This window comes from Typopeltis vanoorti, chromosome 6, assembly GCF_054136105.1.
Source record: "Typopeltis vanoorti isolate ZY-2024b chromosome 6, IOZ_Tvanoo_1.0, whole genome shotgun sequence".
NCBI classification, from domain to species: Eukaryota; Metazoa; Arthropoda; class Arachnida; order Uropygi; family Thelyphonidae; genus Typopeltis; species Typopeltis vanoorti.
Genome location: NC_143554.1, coordinates 46,881,472 through 46,905,046, shown reverse-complemented (window position 1 = coordinate 46,905,046; position 23,575 = coordinate 46,881,472). Strand labels below are relative to the sequence as shown.

Genomic DNA, 23,575 nt, shown 5'->3' with positions numbered 1-23,575 from the left:
TATATGCTTATTAAATTATTTAAGGAATTTACAACATACAAATGATGTAAATTAAACTTTAATCTATATTCCAATATTTTGGCAACGTCACGTTGCCATTTTCACAGGAACTTAAAATAAAGACACGTGCATGTAGGCACTACACACAGTAACTGAGGACGAAGCAGGAAGCTGTTGTTTCTCCTTAAAGTCCTGATGGTGCACCCTAACGGGCTATGTACGTATTCTCGGCCGTTGGGCTAAAGGTCTTCTGATGTAAGTCTCCCAAATTTGGGGCAGTCTCATGCAACCAAATTTATTGAGGTTTGGCATGTTTCTTAGGGCTGAGGCTGATTCCATGAATAGCCTTTCAAATTTGAATTTACTACGGTGTATTACCTTTGCTTTCTTCCACCGTATTCTGTGGCAAGTATCCAGAGCATGGTCTGCAAGACCAGAGTAGTTGTACTGGTGAAAACGGATGTAGTCCTTGTGTTCTGAAATTTTGATGTTTGCTGTCCTGCCTGTTTGGCCAACGTAGGACAGCTTACAGTTACAAGGGACCTGGTATACACCAGGTAGGTCTAAGGGAGGTGGTTGGTCTTTAGTGGAGCAGGTAAGGGACACCAATTTTTTATATGGTCTGTAACAAGAGGTCAAGTTATGGTTTTTTAGGATTTTGGTAATTTTTTCCGAGGTGCCTCGGATGTAGGGAATGGTGATGGAGCTAGAATAATCCTTGTTGTGAAGGGGGGGAAGGGGGTTGTGGTTAACTGGTGTCAATATTTTTTGGTTTTTTTTTGGGGGGGGGATAGCCATTGGCTGAGAAAGTGTTGAGGATGTGGTTTGGTTCCGTGGTTAGAGCATTGTCATTTGAGCAGATAAGTTTAGCCCTGTTGTGTAGTGGAGGTGTGTGTGTGTGTGGGGGGGGGGGGTTGTTGGTGAATGTGTCTGTATGGGTGGCTTTTCTATAAACTAAGAAAACCAATGTTCCATCAGGCTGGCAGGTGACTAGTGTGTCTAAGAAAGGGAGGCTATTGTTTTTCTCTTTTTCTAGGGTGTTGGTTGTTTAGGTGTGTTAGGAAGGAAGGAGAGGAGTGTATCAGAGCCATGTGGCCAAATAGCGAACACATCAACATAGCAAAGCCATATAGTTGGTTTCTGTGGGGCAGAGTTTAAGGCTTTCTCTTCAAAAGTCTCCATAAAAAAGTTGGCCAAGGGTGTGGAGAGTGGTGAACCCGTGGCTGTCCCCTCTATTTGTTTGTAGAATTTTCCTTGCTAAACGAAATAGCTCGAGTTCATAGTGAACTGAAATAGGGCTGAGATATCGGGAGGAAATTTAGCTTGGATTAGCTCTAAGGTTTCTTTGAGTGGGACATTTGTGAATAAGGAGGAGATGTCAAAACTGACTCTTATGTCAGTATGTTGGAGTGTAAAGTTTTCTATGCTGGCTTTGAAAGGCTGAGTTTTTTATGTGTGATGGTGTGTTACCAATATAGTGTGTGAGCGCTTTGGCCAAATGTTTAGCTAATTTGTATGTGTGGGAATCAATGCCATTCACTATGGGACGTAATGGAACATTTTCTTTATGTATTTTTGGGAGTCCATATATACAGGGGGTATGGAGTTAAACGGTTTTAATTTGTTAGTGACCTCTACAGGCCAAGAAGTGACCTTCTTAAGGAGCCTGTGGAGTTTTCTAATTTGTGAGTTGGTGGGATTGTACTCAATAGGGAGATAAGTAGCCCGATGTAATATTTAATAAGCATGTACAACCAACGTCTAGGTGGTCTTATAATTTTGTTTTTGTGTATTTTGCTTTCGAGTCAATCCTACCTCATAGATATTTTATTAAATTGAAATTAGCTCATTGCTAATGTGAAAAATCTAGCATAAATTCAACTGTTTAAGTTCTTTTAATTTATATTGAATTTAGTTTTCATTTAATTTGTACCAGAACTGTTAGTGCATATTAAGTGCATGGTGTTTTTAAAGTGCGATTTTATAACTGCATGTTTTAACTGCAATTTAATTTACCAATTATAATTTTTAATTGTATTGCTGGATTTCCTGCTAGAAGTGTGATAATGTCTATGGACTGTTAGCTAAGTATCAAAATGTAGGCTTGTGTGGTATAAACTGTATATTTTAAGTATGATAAATATTTAAATTTGATTGCTATTAGATTTGCATTAATGAAACTTATTTTCTGTCTTTTAGGCAGATTTGTCACAGAATGTACCTCCTATTCCAGTATTAAAATTGTCTCCCCAAAAATTTTCAGTCCCCTTAAAGCACAAAAATGCATTGCCCGAAAGTTCACTTAAAAAATCTAGATCTGTTGGACACCGAGAGGCTATGAAGGCTAAATTAGATGAGCTTCCAGAAAAGGTACATTGATTTATACTGCATTACTAAAATTTATTCTATACTCAATTATATTTAATCATTTATAAAATATTAAAATGTTGTAATCTTGTGAAAATAATAAATATGCTCCATCCAAAAATTTTGTGTATTTTTAGGAATTTGTAAAGATTAATTCATTCCCATCATCCAGATTAGCTCTTACAGAACATCAGAAGGAACTAAGAAAGAAAAAGAGGTGAGATTTTAGTAGTTGCTGTTTTTATTTACAAAAATAATTTGAGCTTGTTTAGTCTGCCAGTTTGTCTGATTTACTAGCGATTCAGGGATAGCTTTTAGAATGATTACCATACTCTGGAGATGTGTTGAAGAACTCATTTTAACATGTTTATGACTTTTATAGCCTCAGCATATTCTTTCAACATACTTCAAGTACCAAGATGTCTCAGGTAAGTTTATCTGGGCATTTGATGGAGGGGAAAGAAACACATGACTGAGAATTTTGTTAGCTAATATCAAAACATGATTGAGTGAGAAAATTAGAAGGAACACTGGAAAACATCTATATGTATGACCAAACAATAGCTCATTTATGGAAGAAAAAGAAATTAGGAGACTATTAAGTTGCTTTGATAGCCATCTGAAAACCATTAAACTGTTGAAGATTTCAACTCACAAATATTTATTCCTCTCACTAGAATAACCCAGAAATTTGTTTTTTAAGTGCTGTTTATTTATTTTCTGTAATGCTGCATTAAAAATTTCAATGAAGATCATGAGCCACTAAGCTGTACTGCAGTATTTAGGATTGTAAGATGCTTTCCAGATTCACAAGGAATGCTGTGCAGTTGATACTTTACATAAAATCCTATAAAAATAAACAAACTCAGCTTTAAGAGCGTAGGTAGGAGTCGGGTTCATGATAAGTAAATACAATGAGTACTTGAAAAAAGATAATTTAATGAAGAAAACATTCATTTTTTACAATGTCAATGGGCAACTTGGCAATGTTTTCCTTGTCCAGCTTGTCAATGTTGTCCAACATTGATGCTGGAAGTCACTATGCGCAGAGTATTCTCGAGATATTGGTCCATAATCTGAGTTCTTATCTTGGACTTCACATGCTTCATTCTGGAGAAGAACTGCTCACAATGTGCTTCCTAACAAAATGCACATCTTCAAACCATGCCAGCGAAGATTATGGAATGCATCCTCAGAAATGTAGTCTTTGTAAAATGTAAGCAAGGGCACATTGAATAATTTTTCTCTCAAAGAAGAGTACATTTTGGAGTTCAAGCAGCTCCATTTGTACTCAGCCTGGCATTTTGGCAGCATTGACACTGAATGGCATTGAAAATAAATCTAAAGAAGACTGTTGGTTACAAAAATCACTAAATTTCTCTTCGAACTCACTTTGCAACACTTCTAATTTTGTAGCATATTCATCAAGAGATGAACAGTTGGACTCAGCGAGAAGCTGAAAATGTGTTAAGTCTTTTTTTGTGAGTTGTGCCTCCCAAAGTTTGAGCTTGGCCACAAAAACTTTGATGTAATCAAACAGAGTGTGCACCAGTTGATCTTATATTATTAGATTGTAGCTGCGTATTTAGATCATTCATTTGCAACGAGATGTCGATCACAAAGGCAAAGTGTGTCATCCACTTTGGATCGTTAAATTCTGCAATCGGATTCCCCTTGGTTTGCATGAACTGCTGCATTTCGCTCCTTAACCTTCCCTCTGCTCAACCAACGCACATCACTAAAATAAACCACATTGCCATGATCCATTTCGCACTCTTGGAATTGATGATGATTCAATCCTTTTGCCCTGATAATGTTGACGACAGTCACATTAACTTTCGTGACATTCCCAAATCCAATAGTTTTCACACACAAATTCTCAGGGCGGATTAAACAGGGGTAATGGATGAAATCTTTTCCTTATAGTTCCAGTTCTTTCCGTAACAGCACAACAAACCCTTCGTTCTTTCCCACCATAGCAGGGGCACCATCAATTACCACACCCTCGAGGTTGGTTAAGCTGAGGTTGAAACGCTGGAGTGTTTTCTTGGCGGCTTCAAGAACATCAGTGCCTTTTGTCGTTCCCTTCATTGGTACAAGCACCAGCAGTTTTTCTGTCACGTTGAATTGTTGATCAATGCCACGGAAAAAGATATCCAGTTCTGCTGTATCCTTCACATCTTTGCTCTCATCTAAAGCAAGTGAATATGATGTAAATTCGGACAACCGTTTTTTTAAAGATCCTTCAATGTCATTGGCAAGTTCTTCAACACATTTTGCCACAGTTACCCCAGACAAACTCCATTTTTAAACACTTCCTTATTATTTGGGCACAGAATATCCCCAGCAGCAATGAGACACTCTTTCACAAACTCGCTGTCTAAGAAGGCTTTTGATTTTTTTAGCAATTTTTTCAGCTATTACATAACTTACTTTGACAGATGCTTCGCTTTCTTCCCTCTACCTTTTAAACGTACCCTACTGGCATTTTAAATCAATTTGGAGATGGTTCACTTTGTCCACACGAAGCTGCCCTTGAAGGTGATCAAAATTGGACACATGCTTTGTCTCATAGTGTTGTTTTATATTGTATTCTTTTGATACTGACACTGACTCACGACAAATTAAACACACTGACTTATCGTTGATCAGCACAAAAAAAGTACAAATTGGTTCACTTTTCATTAAAAACCTGACAAGAATCACTTGATTTACGCTTTTTACTCGTAGATGCCATAGTGATGGAAGGTGAACCCAAAAATCGATCCAAAATGACCGTGTTGTTAAATTGTAATTCTATAATGTTATATAGTCAGTTTAATCTTATTATACATTAATTTACTGTTTCTTGAATCTATCCTTTTGCTTACTTAAAACCTTATACAATCAAAATCCTACCAGCTGCTCTATTGTTATGTCGTAATGTCTATTGTCATGTTGTACCATCATTTTTTATTTTGGTTTAACCAAGAAGAATACAATTTGGTCGGCTAAATCCCAAATTGCCAGCCCATCCTCGTTCGTTCAGTATCAAAGTAGATACCCAACAGGGTGCACCACGAGAAGGTGAGGATTGGACATTAGGTCAGAAGCCCTGGTCGGTTCTCCGCATTCCTTGAAAGGCTATGTGGATGTATCGTAATTCTACCTCTTATAATAACTCTCCTTCTAATCTACTGTCATGCCCCAAAATACTAATTCAGATTTATTTCCTCTTCGGATATTGGCAAAATTTATATTTTGCTGCGCCAGCCAATATCCTATAACAGAAGAGACTCTTGTTCAGGGAAATATTTCTAAATTCTAAAGGGATACACACAGTTATTTTATCTCACGCTAGCGCTGTGCAGATTCAGTTAGCAGTCGTAGACTGAATCTCACTTAAGCAATTATATCTAAATTCCTTCCCGCCAAAAAGGTTCTATTTCATAAGTGGTGGTTTGAATTCGTAATCAGGCATAAACTCAGGTATAAGGTACAAAACATGTTTATTGGAAAACATAAAACATTTACAGTTATGTAAGTTAAAATACTCAGTGGATCAAAATTTACTCTAAGTTAAGGGTTATACTAAATCACAATGAATCAGAACAAGTTAAATCCTTCAATTATGAAAGGATAAGATTAGGTTTAAGCATAATACTACTACTATATAATTCCTTTCACAAGTTATTCACAGAATACGCATTGAACACTTTCATTAATACTCTATCAATAATTATCTTAATTCTAAATTTCATTTTAAGCACGCCTAGCCATTCACAAATTACTGCCTATTAACAACTCTTCTTTGTTCCACAAGGGCTTAATTAATTCAGTCAAATTCTCGCTAAAAGTTCTCTACTAGTGTCCTTTAGTTACAATGCACACAAATTTCTTGTTCTTCTAAACGAATCTTAACATAGAATGAAAACTTTTACATTACCGGATCTTTTCAGATTTCATGCTGCCATCTCATGTAGGTCTGGATTACCTTGCTGCCTATTCTTCGGCCGTCTTTGCACCTGGCGATGTACTACGCTTTTTCTTCTAATCGTTTCCGACTGTTGCGTGCTGTCTACCGCTCCGCAGGAAACTTTCTCCAATGGGACATTCTGCTAAGGCTCAGTTCCACATAGGCCGTCATGTCGCAATCAGCTCCACTTGAAAATCTTCAAGCATTCTCAAGAAAAGAACCTGCCGTCCGTCATTACCATAGTCGACCCACCGCTCTCTCACGAATGGATCCAACAAACTCTCCCTAAAACTTGAATCCAGTAACCCAAGATCAAAAGGTCAAAAGGCCCCCTAAAACGGCATGCTTTGTCTTTTATTCGCCCTCTATTCGATGTGGTTTTCACCCACGAACCCCATCATTCATGCCCCTTGGGTGATCCTACACTCTCCCTAACCTGTCAGGTTACATTATTCTAGGTAGCCGCTCTGACGTCATTTTTTTTCCGTGTAGGTATAGTCTCCATCGCTACGCTCGACTCATACAGATTATACGCGATAATTTCGGATTACTACTTATAATTTTTCTCAGAATTTCGCAATGTACTAGACAGCTTACTTGGGAATTACAAATAACCTAACAATAACTCTCACTATATGGCAAACATGGACTACACATTATTACAAAACATAAAACAATACTTCATAATTATTAGCTGATGTGCAGATATCTCCTTAATTAGTAGTAGTTTATTATGTTAAATCCCGAATAAAGAATTTACGTCTGAAGCTCTCCATTCAGGATCTAACAGTGTAATGGTTATTATCCACTTATTTATTTATTTATGCATATGACTTTGTGAAACTGGTAAGTAAAATGTACAATCACAATATCCAGTAAGAAATGATGAAAAACTTAACATGTAAAAGTTCATTGCATAAAAGGTACTAACTACTTTCCAAGTCTTCCGTTTTTTAAAAAAAACAAAAGTAATTACAACTACAGATCAATGTCCAGTCTGGAGAGACAATCCAAGGCCTCATCCATCACCTTTTGGATGTCCTGTAGGTAGCCACATCTGTCCTGGTTAGTTCTGATCCTGTTGATTGATGACCAAATCTTCCTAGGAAGAGCAAAACCAGGCTGCAGAGCACAGGTATCTTCTACCAGGAAGCTGTTTGTTGGACCAGTATTCTCTCCACATGTCAGGTGTTGATGGCAGAGAAGCGAAGAGAGTTCGTCCATGGACCAGAGAGGCTTTCTAGATTTTAGGTGAAGACCAGGTGGATTTAGGAGAGTCTGGTACAGGGGTAGGAGTGGGTTGCTCATTGCTTTATTAAATTCTTTAATTGAGGCTTGTCTTCTCCGTATGTTCGGTGGAGCATATCATGAGATATGCTCCACCGAAGTCAGGAGAAAGGGGTGCTTCTCACTGTCCCACTAATTGTGTGCATGGTAGAGTTTAGCTGGGTGTCTATAATGTTAGTGTGTGTGCACTTCTTTCCCAGACAGGGGCACAATATTCTGCTGCAGAGAATGCGAGGGCTAGTGCAGACGACCTTAGGACTTCTGCACCACAACCTCAGGTGGTTCCAGCAAGCCTTGAAATGATGTTGTTTCTCATTTTAATTTTGTTAGATAGGTTGGTGATGTGTCTTTTATTGGTTAGGCTTCTGTCCAGGCTCACTTCATGGTATTTCAAGTGAGGCTCGTGTTGTACCATTTTTCCACAGAAAGAAAGGTTGAGGTGTCGATTCACCTCAGCATTGTTCAGGTGAAATACTGTGGACACAGTTTTTATTAGATTTGGCTTCAAGTACTACTGCTTGAAGTACTCTTCCAGGATGTTCTGATCTGTGTTCAAGGTTGATTCCAGGTTGGCAAAAGGAGGTAGATTGATGTAGGATCGCTAGGTCATCAGCATACGTATACTTGCTTGAGCTGGTATGTGGTAAGTCGTACACGTAGATGTTAAAAAGTAAAGGGGGATAACACAGAGCACTGTGGGGGACCGATGTGGAGGAATCTGGGCCTGCTCTTTTTTCTGCCAATATGGACCCGGAATTTTCTGTCGGAGAGAATGGATTGAAAAAGCTGGAAAGTTTTTTGCATCTTGTTATATTACCTATCTTTAGGAGGAGGCCCCTGATCCAGACTGTGTCATAAGCTGATGTTAGGTCAATGAAAGTGGCTCCAGATTTCAGTTTCTTCTGGAAGCCGGCTTCAATCTGTGTTGTCAGGGCCAGGACCTTGTCACAGCAACTTCTTCCTAGCCTGAAGCCAGCTTGTTCAATCGGAAGTGCTCTTTCGATGAGTGGTGAAATTCTTTTAAGGAGAATTCTTTCAAAGAGCTTAAAGATGGAGCAAAGCAAGGAGATAGGTCGTAGATTTTTCACATCTTTGGATCTTTCCCTGGTTTGGCCACGGCAATTATTTTGGCTTCCTGCCACAGATTTGGTAGTTTACCAGACATAATTTCTGAGAAAAGGGTGGCCAGCCATGTTTGGCCTTGTTGATCATGATGTTTTAAAAACTCGGGGAGGATCCCATCCACTCTTGCAGCCTTGCCATTCTTGGTGAGTTTTAAGGCTACCTGTACTTCTTCCCAAGATACTGGGTGTTCAAGTTCAGGAGGCTCGGATCCCATCTTCAGGATTTGTCTGATGGAAGATTGCACAGCAATTTTCCTGATAGAGCTGGGACGTATCTTGGAGGTTTTCAATAAATGATTAGCCATTTGATCAGGAGTTATCGTTGTTGTTTTGTTTGTTGTTGGTTCTGTCCCACCTAATTTTCTCAGAAGTGATCAGCTTTTCTGGCTAGATGTGGTGAAATCGAGTTCATGGATGGTTCATTTTCGAGTTCATTATCCACTGAATATGTCTCACACTAATGAAAAAAGTCTGGCAATATAAAACCATAATAGGCTATGGCTGACACGACGAACCTGCGTGTGCTTATACATGAATATCACACTGTTCATGACTGACTGACTGTGGATGAGATTCTCTTGAATTTATATGAAAATAACGAAGTATTGAGAACCTTCGAGGTGCACCTGGAAGGCACTAGACAGGGCTCTCGTAGTACTTAAGTACTGCTTGGCGCTGGTAGATGGCTGAAGAAGCCTGTCTATTTAATATTTATTTTTATAGGATTTTATGTAAAGTATCAAATGCACAGCATTCCTTGTGAATCTGGAAAGCATCTTACAATTCTAAATACTGCAGTATAGCTTAGTGGCCCACGGGCTTAGTGACCATGCTCTGGCTACCTGCCACAGAATACGTTGGAAGAAAGCCACATTAATACACTGCGGCAAATTTAAATATGAAAGATTGTTCATGGAATCAGCCTCAGCTCTAAAAAAACTTTCCAAACCTCAGCAAATTTGGGTGCATGAGACTGCCCCAAATTTGGGAAGATTCCATCTCGAGAACTTCAGTCCAACAGCAAAGACAACCCAATATAGCCCGCTAGGGGGCACCTTTAGGATTCTAGGAAAAACAGTAGTTTTCTCTCTTCTACTTCCTTTGCTTTTTGTAGTGCTTGCATGCACGTGTCATTGTTATATCTTCCCATGAAGATGGCAATGTGGCATTGCCGAAATATAGGAGGTATTTATTCAAGTTTCTTTTAATTAATATTCCAGTTGTAAATTCCTTAAACAATTTAATAGTCACATATTACTAACGTATAAGACTATCTACAAGAATTAACTCTTAGGGAGAAATGTTAAGTGGGTGGAATATGTACCTTCCATATGCTTGGGAGTTTTAGACCATCATTATTGTTAAGATTAGGGCGATTGATAAAACTCTCACACGCCTCCTTAAATTTATGTTCATACCATGTTTTGGTGTGATGTAAACAACAAGTGCTTTTCCAGTCAATTCTAGGTAAAGTGTTCAGGTCATGATCAGATAGGCCAGCTTCAACATTGTTATTATTTAATGTGTTGTTTATGTTCCTTTTCTCTTATAGAAATTGTGCGTCCTGTTTCCCCCTATATAGAGCAAATTTCAGGTGCAATGAATGTGGTGTTTTAAAGGTGGCTTTAAGGTTGTATTTTTGTGGTATTCTGTTTATTTTGTCTGATATCCCTTTAATGTATGGGTTGGTTACAGTTTTATTGCAGTCTTGTTTATTTTGTTTTTAAGTGAGGTCTTGTACAGAATTTTGTTGATAGTATTTTGGCTGTGACCAATTTTTAGGAAGGTATTACTGATAACTTTTAATTCATCTTTATGTGCTTGTTCATTGGAGCAGATCTTCAAAGCCCTGTTTTTTTAGTGTATTAATGACATCTAATTAAATCTTAACAATAACGATGGTCTAAAAATCCCAAGCATACGAAGGCACGTATTCTACCCACTTAACCTTTCTCCCTTATAAATAGAACCATAGGTAATCCAGGATCCTAAATCTAATATAACAATTGTCATGTTAAATTAGGATATCATTTTTACTGTAACAAAACTATCTATATAAAAGAATGTTTATCTGATGTTGTCTTAAATAGAATATAGCTTTGATGTAGTTAATTTATTTTATTTCATTTATTTATTGTAATTTTATTTTCACTAGAGGTCAGGCCAGTAGAATAACCATTGATCATATCATTGTCTCTTCAGCATACTGTGTGAAATGTAATTTAGCTTGTCTCTTTATATATATATGTGTGTGTATACTCCAGATGATGACCTTAATATGAAGATCAAAATCATGAAATTAAAATAATTATTTATAAATGAATTACACAAATTATGGACGGTTGTACAGTCCATAATTTGTGTAAAATGAATACTGGATCTAACATCCACTTATATAATGAAATTATGATTATTATTATTTTAAACAAGGGAATGTGGATAAACTTTTAGAGGAAAATGCAATTAGAAAACACGTGATTAACGCTTTGGATTTTTTCTGAAAATGCTGTAAAAGTTTCCTTTTATAGAATGAAATGACTTTCTGTATTTTGCACGAGGTGATATGAATAGCTAATGGACATTGCATTATTAATAAAAGGCAACAAATTGCACTGAGCAGGACATGTGAGGATAATTATTATCACGGTCTACTCCATGGAGTCCTTATATCCATCGACTTAGGCCCTAAACATCATGTCAAACACTATCCAACATTTGTACAGTATCTACCATACTTTGCTTTGAATTCATTCACAGTCATGGCACCCACAACAGACTCTGGCAGCCTATTCCACTCATTCACCACTCTCTAAGCAAAAAACCTAGATTTAACACCCTTGCTAACTACACTCTTACTCAGTTCCAAGGATGGCCCCTAGTTCTCCCACCATCAGACCTTTTCAAACATTTCCATGGAGTCCATATCATCCCTTTATCATGTGTCAACCAATTTCTCTAACCCACAAATCTTCAACCTGTTCTTGTAAGGTTCATTCCATAGACTTGCCACCATCTTGGTCACTCGCCCTCTGGATAATTACCACTACCACCTCTTCCTCATTGCCAAGAAACACTGGTGGCCAGATCTGGGCACAGTAGTTGAAATAGGGTCTTATCAGACTCGATAAAGAGGAATAATAACCTGCTTGTCTCTACTCATCAAAGTAATCTGATGAGCTTCTTTAGCCACTTTTGCTATGTGCCTTCTAAACTTTAACTCCCTGTCCATTAACACTTCATAAATTTCCTGGAGTACTGTTCCATTGATGTGGTGTATAGCTGCTAATCATCAAATTCTTGATATGTCCCCTCAAGAGGTGTACAGAATATTATGATAATACTACACAAAAAACTTACATTATTATTTACTCCCTATCAACGATTTTCCTCCAAATCAATCTGTTAACTGTCAAGACTCCAACATTATCAGATCTTCTATTTCTATCTTCTAAGGCAATTTTTACTATATCAATCCAACTATATTTTGTCTTCCACTGGTCTTTTTCCTGCCAATCTGGCAGAGAACACTTGCTTTGCTAATCTTTCCTCTCCAATTCTGCTTAAGTGATCATACCACCTGAGTTTAGCTCTGCTAACACATTCCTGGCTGCTAACAATGTCAAGTTCTTTCCTAATATCCTCATTTTTAATATGATATTGCCATTAATCCATCTGTTCATGTGCATAATGTTTCCCAGGACTCTTATATCTGCGGTTTCTAGTCTTTGGTCAGGTTTTTTATTTGTAACATAGTCTCAGATCCATAAGTTAAAATTGATTTGAACACTGTCTTTTATAACCTAATTTAGTGTTTTGACTAATTTCTCTTTTATTCCATATAAATTGATATGGTTGAATTCCTAACATATTAGTTTATTGATTCTGTTGTCTATTTCCATATTTAATTGACCATCTTAACTAAAAATCTTGCCTATACGCTGAAATGTTTTACTTGTTCTATAGGTTCTCCATTCACAATGCAGTTGATATTTTCAATGCTTTTGCCGATTTTCATTGTCTTTATCTTGTTATAAGGGGTGCTTAAGGGTTAAAGCTGTATAACTGAGAGGAGACCTCCACATAGCCTTTACAGGAAGGCGGAGAACCGACCAGGGCTTCTCACCTAATGTCCAATCCTCACCTTCTCGTGGTGCACCCTGTTGGGTATCTACTTTGATACTGAACGAACGAGAATGGGCTGGCAATTTGGGATTTAGCCGACCAAATTGTATTTCTTGTTGGCTTAAACCGAATTAAAAATTGAAGGTAAAACATGACAAAATTTCATGCCGGCTGTGGTGTCGCATGGTTAAACAAGGCCCCCGTTGTTTTCACCAGGGAACCAGGGTGAACAGCGAAAAGTTAGCTACTGGAAGAAATCTGAAAGCACACCCCAACTTAACATCAGAGTTAAAGATCAGTACTATCAACATAAGAAGCCTGAATGACAAAGAAATGGAGCTAGCTGAGGAATTAGATAAGTACCAGATCGACATAATAGGGGTGACTGAAACAAAAAAGACAAAAACTGGTGAGATCTTTCTGAGCAATAAATACAAAATGTTATATTCAGGCAGTGACAATCAAGGAAAAGAAGTAGCCATAGTATTCAACACAAAATACGAGGCTAATCTTTTTGAATGGCAGCAGTCTCAAGTAGAATGATGTGGGCTAATATCGGAATGGGGAATTGGACAATGAGACTTATTTGTGCCTATAGACCCACAGAAGGGTCTACTAAGGTAGAAGTGGAGGAATTTTTTGATGTTTTAGAGAGTTCCTGACCCAATGAAAAAGGAAAAGTTGGTCCTTGTTGGGGATCTAAATAGCAGAGTAGGAAATGATTGTGAGACATACAAAAATATTTCGGGAAAATTTGGAGAAAAGAGCAAAGCTAATAATAATGGCAAATACCTGTAGGATTTCTGCTCAGGACATGGACTGATTATTACTAACACCATGTTCCAACATAAAAATGTGCACAAATTCACATGGAGAGAAGAGGCTTAGAATAAGAAAAGTCTCATTGACTATGTTATTGTTTGATAGTGATGTTTTCTCCCTGGTGCAGAATACCAGAGTGTACAGAGGATTTGAAATTGGAAGTGATCACTACTTAGTCTTGATCTGGATAAAATTGAATTTCATATTGAAAAGAATAACATGTAAGAAAGTTTTAAAGCTAATAAAAGTTGAGCAGCTCTCAGATGTGAACTGTAGACTAAAATACACAAAGATTATTGAAGAAAAAATGAAAGAGTTTGGGAGCAGGAAACAAACCTTGGAAATTCAGTGACAAACCTTGAAGAAAACCCTGATTGATTCAGCCAAAGAGGCATGTGGTGAGGGTGTCTGCAAGGATAGAAAAATCAGAACACCATGGTGGACATAGGAAGTTAAAGAGGCAGTGAAGGAAAAGAAGAAAGCATATCAAAAGTTCCTGGCAAATAAGTCAGCTTTTGCTCGAGAATACAGAGACAAATGTAAGAAAGTGAAACACTTTGTAAAACTAGATAAACAAAAGTCATGGGAGGACTTTTGCAAGAACATAGAAAATAAATATCAAGAAGGTGGTAAGATATTCTTGAGGTTGTTGAAGAAACTTAGAAATGGAGGAAAGAGTTATGTAAAAGGAATTAGAGATGATAAAGGTGATATGAAAACGTGAGAAAAAGATATCCTTAAAGTATTGAGTAATTACTTCGAAAAATTGCCAATAGAAACAAGCAGTGAGAGCACAGTGGTTAAAAAAACACTCAACAGGCATACAGTCAGGAATACATATCCATACTTGAAGTAGAAAAAGCCATCAAATGCTTGAAATGTGGAAAGGCAGCAGGAGTAGATGATATTCGACCAGAAATGCTGAAATATGGTGGTATAAAAGTCTTACAGTGGCTGCACTGCATAGTTCAGAAAGCCTGGTCAGAGGGACGAATTCCCAATGATTAGAGTAGAGCTCTAATAGGACCCATGTATAAAAAGGGAAATAAAACTGAATGTGAGAATTACAGAGCTATTTCCCTACTGAGTGTTCCTGGCAAGATCTATGCAAGTATACTTGAGAAACGGTTGAGAAGAATTGTGGAAGAAAAGCCTGGTGAAGAACAAGCTGGATTCAGGCCAAATAGAGGCTGTCAGGATCAGATCTTCACTTTACGACAAACAGTTGAGAAAGCATGGGAATATAACAAAGATCTCTATTTAAGTTTGTCGATCTGGAAAAGGCATATGACAAGGTGCCAAGAGAGAAGCTATTCAATATGCTATAAGTTTTAAAAGAGGTAAACCGTGAGTAGACATAACTATACAAATAAATAACGGAAAAACTCACGTAGAAATATTATTTAATAGTATAATTTTTGCCTGTGTGTCACAGGCATCTTCAGTACAATTAGGCACAAAAATTAAACACTAACTGACAATTCCAAAAAGCGCCACCTAAGTAGCTGGTTTAAGATAACTAAAAAGGTCAATAACTTTCCTAAAAAAAAAAAAAAATTAATACAATAAAAAGTTAGGAAAGATTAGCTGATTTGTAAAGTACTATCTCCCATAAAGGGGATAGACGTAAGCCGTCGGATCTGTTTAAGTTAGGAGAATGAAGTAGAGTTTCACATGCTTCTTTATAAAGGCGTTCCATGAGAAACTGTTGTCAAAGATACGTTGTTCAAAATGTTCCATAAAGAAATTAGAGATAGCAGGAGAGAGAGGATTACCCATTGCTGTTCCTTCAATTTGTTGATACAACTTATTTTTAAAAGAAAAATAACCAGAATTTATTACAAAATCAAATAAGTTTACAATGTCTGAAGGAAATTCCTGTTGTAGTAATTCAATACTTTCCGAAAGAGGCACATTTGTAAATAAAGAAACAACATCTAAACTGATCATGATATCAGAAACGTCCAAATGAAGATCTGAAATTTTATTTTTAAAATCCAAAGTATTTTTTATATAAGTATCAGTTCTTCTAGTTGAAGAGGAGAGTAAATTAGATAAAAATTTTGAGATTTTGTAAGTTGGGCAACCTATATTTTTCTTATTTTTTTTTATTTTTCTTTTAAAAATAAGTTGTATCAACAAATTGAAGGAACAGCAATGGGTAATCCTCTCTCTCCTGCTATCTCTAATTTCTTTATGGAACATTTTGAACAACGTATCTTTGACAATATTTCTCCCAGACCTACTCATTGGTTCAGATATGTCGATGACATTTTTGCTGTATGGAATGGTTCTTCTGATGAACTTCAACAATTTCTCAATAAGTTAAACGCATTTCATCCTAGGATCAAGTTTACCCTAGAAGTAGAATCAAATAAGCAGTTAGCCTTTTTAGATCTTCTAATTCTTCGCCAACCAGATGGTAACCTACATTTCTCAGTTTATAGAAAGAAGACTCATACAGGCCATTATATCCATGCGGAATCTCATCACCATCCCAGTCAAAAGGCAGGAACTATTAAAACACTGGTTCATCGGGCCCACTGCTTTTGTTCTACAGACGATCTTTTACAGAAAGAAATACGATATATAACTTCTTCCTTTCTATGTAATGGCTATAAGAATTGCTTCATTAAAAGAACTTTGAGTAGATTTAATATGTCTCCCTCTTCAAACACAGAGGAAATAACGTGCATTATCATCCCTTATATACAAGGCATCAGTGAACGTATAGCAAAAATTTTAAAACCACTGAATATTTTTGTTGCCTTTCGACCATTTAGAAAAATCTCCACCTTTCTCGCTTCTCCAAAGGACAAGCTTCCACATCTTAATCATCCAGGTGTCTACCAGATTCCGTGCTCTTGTGGATTATGTTATTTCGGACAAACGGGAAGATCTGCCTCCATTCGGCTAGAAGAACACCAATCTTATATTGAATACTTTAAACCTGAAAAGTCTGGACTTGCAGAACATGCCATCTTCACTAGACACAGAGTTCATTGGAAAAAGACAAGAGTTCTTCACAAAAGTCAGTTTCTCATGGAACGCCTTTATAAAGAAGCATGTGAAACTCTACTTCATTCTCCTAACTTAAACAGATCCGACGGCTTACGTCTATCCCCTTTATGGGAGATAGTACTTTACAAATCAGCTAATCTTTCCTAACTTTTTATTGTATTAAATTTTTTTTTTTTTTTTTTTTTTTTTTTAGGAAAGTTATTGACCTTTTTAGTTATCTTACACCAGCTACTTAGGTGGCGCTTTTTGGAATTGTCAGTTAGTGTTTAATTTTTGTGCCTAATTGTACTGAAGATGCCTGTGACACACAGGCGAAAATTATACTATTAAATAATATTTCTACGTGAGTTTTTCCGTTATTTATTTGTATATTCAATATGCTACAATTATATGGTGTCAATGTGCATTATATCAAGCAATGCTTTGTCTTTATTTGAGTGTTAAGTCAGCAGTTAGAATTGAAGGAAGTACAGGAAGATGGTTTAATGTTAAATCTGGTGTGAGACAAGGATGTACATTATCCCCTCTGTTATTCATTATCTATATGGATCGCATGATGAAGGAAAGTGGCATTAAACATGATATTAGAATTGGAGATGTTAATGTCAGCTCTTTGCTTTATGCGGATAATGTTATATTTCTAAATAAATCCACTACAAGTTTGCAAGATTCCCTGACTAAATTGAATAACTGTTGTAATAGATATGGTATGAAGGTCAGCATTAAAAATACAAAGACAATGAAAATAGGTAGAATTGTTGAAAATGTCAACTGTGTTTTGAACGGGGGAAACTGTGGAAAGAAGTAAAACATTTCAGCTACTTAGGCACAATTTTTAGTGAAGATGGTAAATGAAGTATGAAAATAGACAACAGAATCAACAAAACTGGTATGGTAGGAAGTCAATTGAATAAATTCGTATGGAATAAGAGAGAAATTAGTCGGAACACTAAATTAGCTATACAAGACAGTGTTCAAACCAGTTTTAACTTATGGATCAAGTGTTTAATATGAACAAGTTTTCGTGTTTATGGGGTATCTAAAATACACCAATTTGATATTTCCGTATGCCCTATAGTTGACAGCATAGACAGTTCTATTCATAAACTTACTGAACAGTAAGATGTCTTCCCTTCTGGTAACTCCACTTCTTTTGCAAAAAATTCAGTCCATTTCAAATCATTAGTTAAAAAATCACATCCTTAAAAATTCAGACATAATAGTTAGTTTTGATGTCACTTCTTTATTTGCTAATGTACTACTAATAGACAATTAATTTAATGTCTAATTTCCCCACTGATATTTTTGAATTATTCAAATTTACCATGTATGAACATGGGGAAGGGAAAATTTTCAGATTAATGATACTGATCTTATTGAAAATGCTCCATAGCAATGGCTATGGAGCATTTTCCTAACTTTATCATGTTCACATTGAGGTGATTGGGACTCTGCTGCCACCATCCTAACCATCTGGCAAGGCAAGTGAAAATATCTTGTCTCCTGGCAATTTTATGCTTGCGTATTCAGCAAACACATCACACATTGTGACAGTTCTTTGATTGTAAAAAAATGTGTGCAGGTGGGGAAATTAATGTGTTTGTTTTATTATATATTAAAAAACAGTAATTGAAGGGAATGCTATATTTGATTGGTATATTTGAATTACTAAAAGGTGTGAATAGCCATACTTTCATTACTGGCAAACAGATTATTAATAATTAACACTTGTGATATTATATATGTGTCATATAATTTGCTGGATGGAGCAAATAACATGTGATTCTATAAACTATAAATGAATATGTGCATTTATGATTGCATAATTAAAAAAAAAGTTATAAGGAGTGTGAGAGATTTGTTTGCAAAATATTGGTCACTCATTAAATAAATGGAAGAGGCTAATACAATAAATTAATAATGTTGATCAGGTGATTCATTCATGCTTTTGTTGTGCTTGCTATGTTTTATTTATTTATTTTTATGAAATAAGATTTATTTCTATAGTTTATTTATATTTCATTTCATTTTCTAAGAATTTTCTTTTATTCACTGATGATGTATACAGTTTTTACAAAATAATATACATGTAAATAATTTCCGATTATTATTAAAATTATCTACCCTTTCGCGAATCATAAGTTCATTACATAACTTTCCCTTTTCTTTTTGTCAGTGGCTTTTCTGTCTTATCAATAATTTCTGTCAATCTAGTATTTTGTTGGAGATCAATGGACACAGTCCACTTCTTATAACACATAGGAATTATTTTTAGTCAAGATATTGGTGAATGTTTTATTCACTATGTCTGTTGTTCTTTCCAAAGAGTGGAATAAAAATTTTCCAATAACAGGAAAAACATTCTATTTTGTACTATAGTGCAGAAGCAAGAAAAACAAGTAGTTTTATTGTATTTCTACTACATTTTTTTTTATGCATCTTTAAAAAGATTGTGAAAAGATGGTGAATGAAATGTAGGGAAAGATCACTCTTGTGTGAACTAATCTAGCAAGGTGTGAATTTAGCATTTTTGAAAGTTGTATGTAGGAGCAGTGGTTGATCTTAATGCAGATGGCTAATTAAAATTTGCCGGCCTGGTTGGCCGAGTGGTTAGCATATCCGCTTTCCAGCCAAAAGGCTGTGTGTTCGAATCCTACCGTGGGCATGGATGTTTGTTTGTGAAAATACTAGTGGTAGTGGTAGATGGCGTTGGTGAAGGTAGTTGCTGCTGGTGGGAGAGTTGTAAAATAGGTACCCTCTATCAATGAGTCTTTGGATTCCCTGGAGGTGTTATGTAATAATAATATTTAGCAATGATTAGTGTAATTAGAGACAACTAGAAGGATGCTCTGTAATGAAAAATACATCTCTAACCACAAACACTATGCTATATGCAAGGAAGAAAAAAACGGATTTATTGTAGCACTAAACATAGATTCTACTAAACACATTTGTCCTAACACCCTTTTTCAAATTTTCAGTTGTAGAAAATACATAACAGCTGTTTTTAATGCATTCATTGGATACAGAAAGCACACAATTTATGTAAAGCAAATAGATGCATATATATATATATATATATATATATATATAAAACTTGAAATCAGTTCAGATTGCATTTGAGAATTTTGATATCATAAGACATTTCACAATTGCTAATTTTACAAATAAAATTCTACCAAAATAGTTGCAACTAACATGCCATATATAAGCTTTCTGAAAACAACTGTTCAGTATGAAAGATGGCAGCTCGCATAGTAGTCTTGCATGATGGTTGTTGTTGCGAAGAATGTTTTTGATTTCAGTGGTGATTAGTGAGTTTTAGATATTGTGAATCTGCTTTGTTTGCAGAATAGAAGGTAAGAATTTAACTTTTGATACAATTTTCTGGCTCTATCCCGTTCTATTCGCCATCATACCTATCCGAAATATATCTTAATATTTCGTACGCAAGAATGGAGAATGTAAACGACATCAAGGATGCCATTCAACAGCTAAACAAAGATATGTCACTTGACATTCTCAAATTCATCCTTAAGAAATTTGATACAGACTATCCTGGTTGCTTGAATCTCTTCACTCAAGTAAATGACACTGAAGTGATGATTTGGACATAGAAGAGGACATTACACCTGTTCTACCTACAAAGATTCCCTGACAGTTCAATTGTTCTCATGAGGAACAATCTAATAAAAGACGCAGAACATCGGGAGGTGAATTGGAAGATAATGTAACAACTCAACAAAATCAGATCTCCCAAGACAGAAAAGAAAAGGTCCCTCCAGTTATCCTTCGAGATAAAGACAAATGGACCTCAGTCTCAAGATCCCTAGGAGAACAAAATATCAATTTTTCCTGGGCAAGAAATACTGAAGAGGGTGTAAAGATCCACCCTACCACTGTCACTGATTATCTCTTGATGACGAAAATGTTCGACAACTCCAAACTGCCCTTCCACACCTTTGCACTAGCAAGCGAGAAGAACTTAAAGGTAGTTCTAAGAGGAGTGGCTGAAGGCATCACAACTGATGAGATCACAGCTGACCTCATCAATCAAGGACTGACTCCAACCAAAGTCAGTAGAATGTTGAGGTCAGATAAAGCACCAATGCCACTGGTGTTGGTCGAAATCTCCAACACACAAAAAATTATCTATGAAGTAACAGACATCTGTAAGCTTAAAATCACAACCGAACCTCTAAGGAAGAAGGCATCGGCAGGGCAATGCCACAGATGCCAGAGGTTCGGGCATGCCCAAAAACTGTGCAGAGCTGCATATAGATGCCTAAAATGCGGTGAGGGTCATCAAACCAACTCCTGCACCAAACCCAGATCGACACCTGCCTGTTGTGCCAACTGTAGAGGACCACACCCCTCTAATTACAAGGGTTGCCTTTTCCATCCAAAAAACCGTGGATCATTAAGAAGTAACCACGCTCCTCCAAGAAATGACACAATGTACATCCAAGCAGTTCGCCCTCCAGATCATATTACCTTACATTTGACAACACAGGAAGGCACTCGACCCTCAACCATGTCCAAATCATATGCGGAAGCGATAAGAACCCAGACTTCTTCATCGCAAGAGCGAACAAGCTCTAATCTCACATCAGCTTGAACCTCGTCACTTGCAACAATGCTGCATTAATTCTGCAAAGCAAGCACCTCACCATCCTCCAGAAAAAGATTCTACCTAGAAACCCAATCCATATTAACAGCTCTCTATAATGTTTAAAAAATTTAAACCAAATTCTCTCATAATAACAGCATGGAATGCCAATGGCTTAACAAACAAAATTCTCGAGCTGCAAGAATTTGCAAAAAGATACAATCCAGACATAATCTTGATCAGTGAATCCCACCTCTGACCATCAAACAATTCAAAACTAAGAGGTTATATTTTATACAGGACAGACAGACTTAACTCTAGTGGAGGCGGTACAGCTATTTTTATCAAAAATTATTTAAGCCACAACTCGCTGACCAACCCCCAAACTCTAAACCTTGAGGTGACGGGTGTGGAGGTGCACACTAATAATGCTGGCAAACTCAAAATCTACGCAGCGTACAATCCTCCCAGTATTCCACTATTGACAGCAGACTTAGACTCCATCCTTGGCTCCACGGATTCCATAATTATAGCTGGAGACCTTAACTCCAAACATACGGCCTGGTTCAGTTCATCAATCAACACCAAAGGCCTTATACAACTACACATTACTCAACTCATCAGTAGCTGGATCCATTGAGCCCACCCACTACAGCCCATCAGGAAGTTCTGATGTATTAGACATAGTTATCCTCAGAAACATCAAATATCAATACCAGCTGGAGACAGTAGAAGAGCTTAACTCAGATCATAATCCCATCCTACACAGGTTAGGACTTCAAGACCAGCTCTCTCCCCATCATTCTTTCATACCATGGGACAAGCTCTCTAAGGTTCTTCCAATCCACATCGGTCCTCCCCCTGTCATTCGTAAAAAAGAAGAAATAGATCAAGCTGTAAACAGTTTAACCTAGGCAAATCAACACAGCAATAGCATCAGTCACTCAAACCACTGTCTTCCACGCTCCTAACTGGATCCCAGAAGAGATAATGGACCTGATTAAGGCCAAAAACAAGGCCAGAAAGCGATATCACAACACTAGAGCCCATAGGACAAAGCAACCTTAAACACTTTGAACAGACAGGTTCGAGAAGCCCTCCAGGTCCACAGGAACTCCAAATGGGAAACCAAACTAAAGGAAATCAACCCAGAAGATAACTCCATGTGGAAGTTTGTAAAATCTCTTCGTACCAAAAGACAACCACTTCCCCCTTTAAAGACCAATCTTGGAGTTGCATACACAGATGAAGAAAAAGTAGAAGCCCTAATTGACAATCTGGAAAATCAATGCAGCCCATCTTATGCAAACTTAAATATCAATCTTATTTACAAAGTTCATCGTAAAGTTAGAAATGCACTAAGTCAGCCTAAGGATGATTCAGAAACCATCACCCCCACATCTCCAACAGAAATAATAAATATCATTTCCCATCTGAAGAATAAAAAGGCCCCCGGCCCTGATGGCATTACCAACAGAATAATAAAGCTACTCCCACGGAAAGCCATAATTCATCTAGTTAATATTACCAATTCCATCTTAAGATTCCAATACTTTCCCTCTGATTGGAAAGTCGCGGACATTATACCTCTGAAAAAACCTGGTAATAACCCACAACTTCCCCAAAGCTACAGGCCCATCAGTCTTCTTTCCTGTCTTGGCAAAGTAACAGAAAAGGTCATCCTATCAAGACTACAATCAGCAGTGGACCAACAGAAAATAATCCCAAATGAACAATTTGGGTTTCGCAAAGCTCACAACACGGTGCAACAAATTCACCGACTAACAGAACATATCACTCATGGCTTTAACTGGCACCTTCATACTGCTGCTGTATTTTTGGATGTTGCCAAGGCCTTTGATAAGGTCTGGCATCAAGGCCTTATCTTCAAACTAATTGAAAACAATATCCCAATTAAACTAGTGAAACTCATATATTCATATATCAATGAAAGATACATGCAAGTAAAACTCAACGGAATTGTTTCTTCAAGGCGCAAAATCCTGGCGGGAGTACCTCAAGGTTCTCTTCTGGCCCCAATACTTTTCACAACTTACATGGCAGATGTTCCTCTCAATCCAAAAACTACTACGGCTCTTTATGCCGACGACACCGCTATTCTAGCCAGATCGCTCAGCCCTCACCTAGCAATCACTAGACTCCAAGGAAGTATCAATGAGCTAGCAAACTGGTTCACCAACTGGAGAATTCAAGTAAACCCCCTCAAAAGCTCAGCCATGATGTTTTCAAGAAGAAAGATCTACAACA

The 23,575-nt window shown here is 37.0% G+C and overlaps 1 protein-coding gene across 1 annotated transcript in view; it reads left to right on the top strand.

Annotated features, from left to right (window-relative positions):
- The window catches only part of LOC150105436 (uncharacterized), a 199,337-nt gene that overhangs the window by 44,888 nt on the left and 130,874 nt on the right, over positions 1-23,575 (top strand). Inside the window, exons 5-6 of the mRNA XM_090393960.1 lie at positions 2,200-2,370; positions 2,505-2,584. Of these exons, the coding sequence (XP_090250086.1) occupies positions 2,200-2,370; positions 2,505-2,584 (251 nt within the window). The remainder of the gene's footprint in view (positions 1-2,199; positions 2,371-2,504; positions 2,585-23,575) is intronic.